At 35.6% G+C, this 11,251-nt stretch overlaps 1 protein-coding gene across 1 annotated transcript in view; it reads left to right on the top strand.

Moving 5' to 3' along the window:
• crhr1 (corticotropin releasing hormone receptor 1) overlaps positions 1-11,251 on the top strand; it is a 136,342-nt gene that overhangs the window by 110,700 nt on the left and 14,391 nt on the right. The window contains exons 8-11 of the mRNA XM_016570704.1: positions 2,543-2,696; positions 3,678-3,738; positions 8,689-8,761; positions 8,960-9,045. Of these exons, the coding sequence (XP_016426190.1) occupies positions 2,543-2,696; positions 3,678-3,738; positions 8,689-8,761; positions 8,960-9,045 (374 nt within the window). The remainder of the gene's footprint in view (positions 1-2,542; positions 2,697-3,677; positions 3,739-8,688; positions 8,762-8,959; positions 9,046-11,251) is intronic.

The raw sequence follows: 11,251 nt of genomic DNA, 5'->3' as shown, positions 1-11,251 counted from the left end.
GTATTGTCAAGAGGAAAATGAGAAACAAGAGACCAAAAAATGCAGATGAGCTGAAGGCCACTGTCAAAGAAACCTGGGCTTCCATACCACCTCAGCAGTGCCACAAACTGATCACCTTCTAATTTGTTGAGATAGTGAATTGGTGGGTTTTTGTTAAATGTGAGCCAAAATCATCACAATTAAAAGAACCAAAGACTTAAACTACTTCAGTCTGTGTGCATTGAATTTATTTAATACACGAGTTTCACAATTTGAGTTGAATTACTGAAATATATGAACTTTTCCATGACATTCTAATTTATTGAGATGCACCAATGAGTTTATGAATGAAATAAGCGCAAATAAAACAGCAGTGTTGCAGTTGCCTTTTTCCATGCATTTCCTGGAAATGACTTAAATCAATTTCCATATTTCTAAACTGCGTAGGAACCCTTACTGTTTTAATTTAGATATTTAAATATTTATTTATCGGATCACGAAAGGTCCCCAAGCTGGGACTCGAACTCACGTTGCTCGAAGCACAACCGCACTACATCTCGAAGCACTGCCTATACAAGGAAATCGGCTCCGACTGTTAGAAGATATTTAAATACATGTTATAATCATAAATAAATAATAATTTTAGTTAAACACAGCATATTTGTTCAGTGATAACTACAAAAGAAGATAGGCTGTAAAACCATAAACATAACGGTCTTATCAAATATAACTGTACGAAGTTCTGGTTCAAGCTCCGCCTACTTCCGGTTTTATCCGAATACAGATACAGATACAAATAATTTTGTGATTGTTACAGATACAAATGCAGATACAAATACTGGCTTCGCTGCACAACCCTAGTAATAACTCACAGCTGTAATATTCAATCTTGTGCCGAGAGTGACAGATTTTTTATCTTCTCGTGAGACAACAACTTGACAGGGCCCAGTGATGAAATATGGCCAAAACAAAGGAGCGGCGGCTGGGATTAAACAGGATTAAATAGAGGGCCGACACACACTCAAGCCCCTCTGATGTGTGTCTCTTGCAAATGTCAGATGCATCTCTGCTTTCCCATCCATCTGTCATTCTTACATTCACATGTTTTTGATTTTTTTCTCTGTTAGATTATTTCTTTATATTTATGTTTGTATAAAGCATATGCACTACCGTTCAAAAGTTTGGGACCATGATTTTTTTATTTTTTTTAAGAAATCTCTTATGCTCAGTAAGGCTGCATTTCTTTCTTCAAAAATACAGTAAAAACAGTAATATTGTGGAATAGTATTACAACTGTAAAAAAAAAATTGTTATTTAAATTACATTTATTTATTTATTTATTTTTATTTACTTTACTTACGTACTTGCTTTTGAGTTTTAACACCTGCTGTAGTATTTTTATTTTTATTTTATTTATTTATTTTTGGAAACTAATTTTAGTTGATGGAAACAGCATTTAAAGTAGAAATGATTATTATTATGATGATTATTATTATTATTATTATTAATATTCACATTATTTATTAGTAGTATGTATTACTTCAGTTTTGTAAATTGATAAGCTATTTATACATATAAACTATTTAATTTATACACCTATAATATTTACTACAAATAAGATGAAAACAAAATCTTTAAAATTTCAGTGGGCCTCATTCAAGAAACACAAACAGGCAGAGTACATTTCTGTGTGAATTGCTTGCAAAATCAAATGTCGCAAAATTGAAATGTTGGGTAACACTTTATTTTAATAAAGACCAGTTCTCACTATTAAGTAGTTGCTTATTAGCATGCATATTTCTAGCATATTGGCTGTTTATTAGTGTTTATAAAGCACATATTAATGCCTTATTCTGCATGACCATATTTTAGACCCCTAATCCTACCCCATACCTAAATTTAACTACCTTATTAACTATTAATAAACAGCAAATTAGGAGTTTATTGAGAGAAAACAATTAGTTAATAGTGAATATTGGTTTTCCACAATCGAAAGTGTTACAAATGTTGCATTCAGTTCAGTGCTTACACTGTTTTCTTAATTTTAAAAAATCCCAAATTATAAAATTGCCTTTGAAATTGACTAAATCTGATCAAACTATTCTTAATCTGTCAAAAGATTAAAGATTTCGTATTCAGAAATAGGGCTTTCATTTTGACACTGACCATCTGTATTATGTCCTAGGTATTGTACTTCTGATATTCCAGTCATGAGAAGCCATAACCCACTGGCTTTCAACTTACTTTAATCTAAATCTGTTCCATCCCAAGGCCTCGTTTCAGACCTGCTGTCCCAATCTACCCATCTGTAATGTCCCTTCCCTTGGAGTAAAACGGTTTTATCCCCTGCTTGGTGTTTGAACTTGACTTTAAGTCATAAAGAATTGCCCCTCCACACACACAAACACATACACACACAAGCTTTCATTTCCTTAAACTATTAAAATAAAAGCGTTTTAAAACAGAGCATGCTAACAAGAAGTGGCATGGTGATCTCCTCAGGCGCAATTTAGGACAGTTTCTAAACATCTACCTGGATTTCTCTTTCTCTCATCGCTCTCAGATATGGTGCAGGCTGGTCACAGCAGCATATAATTATTTCCATGTGACCAACTTCTTCTGGATGTTTGGAGAGGGCTGCTATCTGCACACAGCCATAGTACTGACATACTCCACCGACAAACTGAGGAAATGGATGTTTATCTGTATAGGCTGGTGTAAGTATCCCATGATGCACTACAATGGAAATTATCCAGTTTTTGGATCATGCATATTGAAAATAACTGACTTATGGCATGTGCAGTCACATGTACTTGAACATGTCACATGTATTGCTGATATAGGATTATTCCACATCGAGTTCTTGTTTTTGTGCCTCATACCTGTGTAAAGATCTATGAATAGTTTATGATAGCTTAAAATAGATTTTAATATTTTTCTAAACACATTAACAAAAAATGCAGTAAGTTTATTACTGTATTTTAGTGTATTTTATTTTATTTTATTAACATATTAAAAATTGTATTTAGCTTGAGATTGGGAAATTTAAATTTATTAACACTTAAACACATTATATGCCTGATATAATTAAAATAATAATATAATATAATAACAATAATAAATCAATCAATCAATCAACTGGGAAAGGCACCTGTTTCATAGAATGGCATATTGTTTTATAGAATGTACTTTAAAGTTAGTGTGATACGCAGTACACAATCCATTTTACTTCCATAATCTGAAGTAATCTGTGTCATATAGGAAATGTAGGGATGGATTTATGACATCAGTGAAAGAGGAAAGTCATTTTGATTAATAATTAAGCAGACAAACATTTTGGGACACAGAACTGAGAAAGCAAATAAGGTCATTTCTGATTTCTTGTTGCCTTTAAAGTAAAGCCAGAGATTAAATTACTGTCAATTAATAACTTGAAAAAGAGTCACAGTTACAGTAGTAGATAATTACACTAATGAGGACTGCAATTTAATCAGGTTCTCTTCTGAATCATGGGCAAATTATTATTATGCGAATAAACAAGCCTTGGATTTTCCTCATTAAAAATGCATTGCAAATAAGTCATTGCTGAGGATTTATCACACAGTTCCTTAATAGTATCAATTATACTGTCTGTACAATGTCTTTGATTTTTTAAACTAATCTGAGTGGGTGGAAATTTCCTCTGCTTTTTTCTGCAGGTATTCCATTCCCCATTATCGTTGCATGGGCCATTGGCAAGCTGTATTATGACAATGAAAAGTAAGTTTCTCCCATGCTGAAGCTTTCTTCCATTTTCTTTCTTTTTTATCTCTGTATAATTCCTGCATTTTACTCTAAACACATGCAAACCGCCTCACCCCATTTACAATAAAAGCAATTAAAGGTTAGATTAACCCCAATTATCTCTGTCATCTACCCTCACTCTGGTCATTAAACAATCGATTCACGATAAAGCCAGAGAATTCATTCTGCACTCTTAGGCTAATTAACGCCTGCTACTCACAAAATTTGTTAGTGGCACTGATGTAAACATCCTACAGTTCAATAGTCAAGACGTGATATATACAGTACAAGATCTCCTGTATAAAAAGACTCTCTGTGATAAAAAAAAACATATACACTTATATTAGACACTTTAAAAGGATGGATTAGGGCAAATATTCTCCTCATTAGCTACTTTAGTCTCAAAATGGGAAACATAACAAACAAACAAAGAATGAAAAATGTACATTTATTTCTATTAAATGGGGGAGATGGATATATAATATGAATTGTCAAGGCTTGACATTTGTGCTTAAGCACATAAAATATGTACAACTAATACTAAGTATAACATTAATAACATAAAATGTAATAATGTATGTTTAATACCCTAATTGATTTTTTACATTTAAAGTGACATTACATAATGAAAAATTAGAGAGTGTTCGATAATTTGATAGATAGATGGATAGATGGATGGATGTGTGGATGGATGGCTAAAAGGGGACTTTTTTATTCTCCTTTGTCTGTGTATAGAGAATAAATGCCAAGTTCTGTCATGAAACTCTAGATGGCACAAGCTGATGGGTTCTTAACGCAAACTGATGATATTCACAGTGTTAAACTACTTGGCACAAGCTGATTGTTTCATGTTGCATATACAACCTGAGCTTGCTGCTTTACATTTAAATGACTGGTTAGCATTCACTAGAGCATTTTGCAGCACGCTTTCACAGTTCCTCTGAAAACCTCCACCTTCCCCAGCGCCACCTGTATAGATCTGCTTCGAGTTATTTTATATGCTATTTGTGCAGCAGCAGTATGTCTTAAATACTCACAGCACTGTATCAGCGTATGTTTTGGCAGTAGCAAGTTCCTGTACTTGCTTTGCAGCAGCAGCAGCAATAATCTACAACAGCAATAACCAACAGCAGCAGCAATTCAGGAGCGTAGCAGATCTATTCTGCCAAGACCAAATACATTAACATTGTCATATCCATTACCATGCTAAAATCATCAGAGAGTTGTCATGAAAGAAATAACATTGTCCAATTTGAACTTTATACTTGTGTGTGAATTGTTGTTAATTGGAGGCTCTGAAGTGTTAACAAACTAAACCGTTTCATTTCCTGGACAAGAGTAATTAAAGAGTCTCTGTTAACAGTCCTTAACACCTCTTTAATTCTCTTTCTCACTTACATCTGCTGTACACTGTAAAGCAGTGCTGCTCTACTGGTGCATTTGACCCAAAAATGGGTCACAGTTCTGCACAGCAAGGAAACAATGCAAAATAAAAATAAAAAAATATAGCTGCAAGCAGTGATAATCGGGGTTCAAGCGGGGTTTAAGGCATTTAAGCACATATGAAAAAGACATTACATATTATTTGGCAAGCCTGTAACCACCTAAATCAATGATTTAAAAAAAATAATAAAAATAAAAAAAACATTTTTGGCAAATCCAGGTAATTTACCATAGACATATGATGATTTTTAACGTTTATGACTGTTATAGCGTCGTTTATGACTCTTAAAGCACCACCTGTGGTTCAATCGCCATACAACTTTGCATGTTTGTTTAGAATCACCTGTTGCATGTGCTCACCTACAGTAGTTTTGTTTAGGCTTTATAGACTTTTGGGTATATTTAGACAGGCCCCTTTTCTAAACAACCCCATTATAGCTACCCAAAGAGTAAAGTTATTTTATTTTTTTTATAATTATTGACCTAGAGAGTCCAGCGAATTGTACTGCAGTGTTTTTGTTTTAGTTTTTTCGAGATTGAGTGAAAAACCTATGGCTAGTTTGCAAAAGTTATTATACATATTCTCAATTATGTAGCAAACAATTTGATTGACATAAGTGGTTCTAGACGCAGAGTTGCTCGGAATGAGGAGGTCTATCAGATTATATGAATTTTGTTTGTATGTGTGAAAAACCGCGCAATAAACAATCGTTTATGGCCTTGAAAAATGCGATATCGCCCCCCAGTGACCGATTTCTTTCAAATTTCTTACAGACCTTTAGGGCAGTTGTTCCCAACTATATATATATATATATATATATATATATATACACATGCAATAATAATACTCATATTTTTTGTATGCACATTTGACAGTAGCTTGAATTGACAGTTGTAGTAGCTTGAGTTAGGCTGCATATGTAAAATTATGTTCATTATAAAAAACAATAACATCTGTAAAATTGTAACAACCTCATTTTTATATAGTAAAATGTAATTATTCTGACTGTTTGAGTTTTATTAAAATTAACCATTGTTCTTTCATAGTAGCCTACATTTAGATCATGATAACCAGAGTTAAAACCACACATACAGCACCTCAATACCATAGTATTGCAACTATATGGTTTCTATGTATTTGTATGAAAAACAGTAGTCTAATTACATTTAGTATAAATGCACAAATGCTTAGCTTAATCAAAAAATACTGTAATTATATTCCATTACTCCTTTGATATGTTTAATACATATCTACATTAATAATATAATTCGATATGAATATCCCACATTTCTGCCACAATACCATGGTGCCATTAGTGTACTACAGTAAATCCATGTTAACGCCTAAATGATGGTGATTTGTAGATTGAAAAGCCTTCTGACTGTCTCATTGCGCACAGTGTTCCTCCTGTTTGTCAGCATTGTTTCATCTGGTTTTAAACTAGTTTAAATCACTGAGTCGCAGTGGTTCCCAACCACAGGTGAGTCATGAGTCAAACAGGCCCACTGAGTTTAATTCCGATCGACCTCCGTTAACCTTGTCTGATAGGTGCTCAAATGTCATTGGCCAATGGTGGGCATGTTTTTTGATGTACGCAAATGTCCTTATGAACACTTGTGGCACTTTGGACAAAGACACGGCATACCAATTTTGAACCAATTATAATGGTTTTTATGTTTTTTTCCCTCCTATAGTGCCACCAAGTGGCCAAGCTCTACGTTTTTTTCATGTGACCTCAGATTGAGCTCTTACATAAGTGTTCTGAGTTTGGCGAAGATATGTCATTCTGTTCAAAAGTTATAGCCATTTTAGTAAAAGTGGCTCTGCCCCTTTTGAACGTTTTGGCATCCCTTTGTGACGGTGAGTCGAAGGTTCAACTTTTTTTATATATATATATATATATATAATTGTTGATATTCACTCTCCAGAGAATCTTTGTGAACTGGTTTGGTTACGATCAGGTGAAAAACCTAGGACTAGTTCGCAAAAGTATGTTTTTCAAAAAATCCAAAATACATGAAAATTTCACCAGGGTGAAGATCGAATCTGAGGCATGTGTTTGTCTGATTCCTAAGACATAAGGCACTTGAGCCTGCAACTAACGGTTTAGGAGTTATGATCGATTTCATACTTTTGATTGCTGTAGCATCCTCATCAGGCCGATTTGGACGAGCCTTGGTGACATTGTAGACAGTGTGAGTACTACCATGTCTCCAAGTTTCAAGGCTCTACGACTTACGGTCTGGTCTGCCCGATCAATTTTACGTGGAGATTGCTGATCCTTGGCCATTCTAACAATTACAATAGGGTTTCAGCACTACGCACTTGAACCCCTAAATAAAATGCAACTAAGCATATTATAGTACACAAATGATTCTGTTGATGTTAATGTCAAAGGCTGTACAACAAGGTGGATGCTAGGGTGTTTTGTTTTGAAAATTTATGTGATTTAAAGGCATAGTTCACCCAAAAATGAAAATTCTGTAATCATTTACTCACCTATAAGTTGTTCCAAACCTGTATGAGTTCCATTCTTCTGCTGAACACAAAAGATCTGTTGAAGAATGTGAGGTAAACCAAACAGTTTCTGGTCCCCATTGACTTCCATAGTATTTTTTTTCCATACTGTGAAAGACAATGGAGACCAACAAGTGTTTGTTACCAACATTCTTTAAAATACCTTTTTTGTGTGTTCAACAGAAGAAAGAAACTCATGCAGGTTTGTGAGTGAGTAAAGGATGACAGAATTTTCATTTTTGGGTGAACAACTGTATCCCTTTAATAGAGACTAGCCAAATTAGCCTAGCCCTTACTAATTGACATTTGACAGGATGGACAGGTTGCATGGAACATTAAAGAAATATATACATGAGGTCGAAGAAAATATCACCCAGACCACATTAAATATGTGATAAATTATTTAAGTACTGTTGTAGATGGCGCTGGAAAAGCATTTTTAAAACATGCACATTTAAAAACATGTGCATGTTTTACCAGGATGAACCTGTGCATGTCTTTGGTTGAGCTCCACAAATGACAGCATTTTGCCATTCAGACGTATCCCCAAACGCCACGTTTCTCTCTTCCTGTAAAACTGAAACACTCACCCGAGACAGTCTTGATTATGCCGTGTACCCAACTGAAACGGTAAGATTAACAAATCTGGTGCATATCTTCCCAAGGGACACACTTGCCTTCTCTTCGGCTTTGTTTCTTTTTTATAGAGAGAAAAGTTTATTTTTAGATATTTTTCCAGCGGATCTTCTTTATTCACTTTACTAGACTTGCTTGTTTAATCATTGTGCTAGAATAATAAATAATTACCCCAAAATCCATTTATATTGTTACACGGATAAACAGTCATGCTGTATCTGAAGAAATGGGGTCAACATATTATATATACTGTATAATTATTTTCTGGGCTTCGTGATGTGCATGTATAATCATTTTCTGTGCTTCGTGATCTTATTTTGTCTGTGCAGGTGCTGGTTTGGGAAGCGGGCCGGCATTTACACTGATTATATTTATCAGGGTCCCATGATCCTGGTCCTACTGGTGAGTCAGAACAGTTTTGGTTCTTGCCCAATTACACAAACGTTTCAGGAATATTTTTTATTTGTTTGGTGCTTCCCCTTTCAGGAGTTTTATTATGTTTTCTGTGATTTATGTTTGTAATTTCATATTGATAATTCATGTCTGGCACTCAAGTGTGCAAAATTTTGTTTTTTTCTCTCTTCCTCTCTCCATCTTTAGATTAACTTCATTTTTCTCTTCAACATTGTGAGGATACTGATGACTAAACTGAGGGCCTCCACCACCTCAGAGACCATTCAGTACAGGTGAGGCAGACTGTTCAGCACTGACAGATCCCAGAATAAAGTTTTCTCACTCAGAGGTTGCTCGTTGTTAGCCCAGGAGACTTATTAGCAGGAACGCGAATGTTTGCCATTCAGAAAACTCAATAAATCCCCCTGCCACTTAAGTTTTTATTTCATTTTGGTTAATTTGACTATGTTAGCTAGCAAATGAGTAGCTCTCAACAACACACACTACCATGCAAAAGTTTGAGGTTGGTATGACTTTAAAATGCTTTTTAAACAAGTCTTTTATGCTTACCAAGGCTGTATTTATTTGGTCAAAAAAGATAAAAACAGTACTGTGAAAATACTGTGAAATATTATTACAATACAAAATTTCTGTTTTCTGTGTGTGTGTGTGCGTGCGTGCGTGCGTGCGTGTGTGTGTGTGTGTGTGATGCTCATATTCCCTCCAGCTATGACTAATGTCTTTGACAGTCACAGTCAGTGGCCCATAGCAAATGCAATACATACTGCTTAAACCAAATTCATCTCAATGTCATCCCATTGAACTCTTACTGTGATGTTATTCTGCGTAACGGTATTCAGGCACTACTGACCTAAAAATACTAAATTAATCATATTTTTTAAAACTTTTTTACTTTTTTTTTTTTGTATATCTCAATTCATGAAATAAACTAAAGTTTGTTTGTTAAATGTGGTTTTAATTGGATGATGATTTTGTATGTTAAATATCTAATGAAATGCCTCATTTCATTTATTTATAAAATAGAATAAAATAAAATAAAAATATAATATAACTCATATACTCATTTAGAGTATGATTTAAAACTTATAATTTTGTTCAGTGTAAATAAAATAAATAAAAAATATGTACTTTAATGTAAATGCTGATCACTGTATAAAATAAAGTAGAAAATATTATTTCCTCTTTCAACATTTCCTTTAAAATCTTAAAGTCTTAAAATATCTTTAAACGCAATATGGCTGCCGTCGCATAATCCAGGTGGATGCTGCACACTGGTGGTGGTTGAGGAGATTCCCCCCTTCTTTCATGTAAAGCGCTTTGAGTACCCAGAAAAGCGCTATATAAATGTAACGAATTATTATTAATTATTATTATTTAAAACCGTAAATCTGTGTGTATTTTTTGGCACTACCATTGGCATGAGTTTAGGACGGGACTTTCTGTGTGCCTGACCAATAGCAGACAGGGGCAGTGTTCTGGAAACATGGTTGTAAACAGTTATTTTTTGCAGTTTTGTTTCTTTGAAGCAGTTTTCACTCAAAAATGTCTAGTTAATTTCACAAATAATTACAAAGAAATTACACATTGTTACACACTGGATCAAATGTGAGTAGAAAGACTAAAATAGTATACTCCAATAATCTTTGTTTTATTTACAACTTTGAAAATTATCTTTGGTTACAATTAATTTTAAGGTGTCCTTGTTACAGTGTAATTATGCATTTAAGTACTGAGTAATATTAATTAACTAACATCTCTTCGCCGCCTTCATTGAGTGGGTGCTGGTGTCCTGTAAATCACCGTTCACCGTGGATATCGCGGATGACGACACCAGCCCCACTCCGGACCCAGAGCCCAGCCCACCATCACCCCGCTGCGCGGAGCCAAAGTCTGAGCCCACCGCTGACGGAGAGCCAGAGCCCGCCGCGACCGACGAGCCATCGCCAGAAAGAGCGACAGTGCTGAGGATCGCCCCAGAGCCAGACCCCGTGACGTCAGACCAGGTGCGAGAGCCGGCTACAGAGCTCATCACGGGGGAGAGCGTCAAAGACAGCGAGAGCACGGAGGGAAGCTCCGCCCACTGCACCATGGCTGAGGGTGAGCTGAGCTCAATGGACTGTAATTCGGATATATATGCAGACATGCCCCCTCTTCTTCCGCCTTCATCTGAACTCTCTGCCTGCCCTGAATTATTTGTCTGCGCCGAATTATCTGCCTGCCCAGAATTATCTGTCTGCCCTGAACTTTCTACCAGTGGGACAGTGACCACGGAGGTTGTTCCACTGTCACTGGTGCTTTGGTGCTGGGAGGGGCCATGTGGTGTGTGTGGGCAGCACACACCGTTCCTAATCCTCCTGAGCATCCTGAACTCCCGCCCAGCCTCCCTCTCCCACCACCTCTGTACCAGTCCTCACCATCATCACTGCTGTCTCCTCATGGCTTCGTGGCTGTAGGATCCCTTGTCTCCGCCTCCAGAAT

Source organism: Sinocyclocheilus rhinocerous, unplaced genomic scaffold, assembly GCF_001515625.1.
Source record: "Sinocyclocheilus rhinocerous isolate Xijiao unplaced genomic scaffold, SAMN03320098_v1.1 scaffold832, whole genome shotgun sequence".
Taxonomy (NCBI): domain Eukaryota; kingdom Metazoa; phylum Chordata; class Actinopteri; order Cypriniformes; family Cyprinidae; genus Sinocyclocheilus; species Sinocyclocheilus rhinocerous.
The sequence above is the reverse complement of the archived record's forward strand: the minus strand, read 5'-3'. Positions and strand labels throughout refer to the sequence as shown.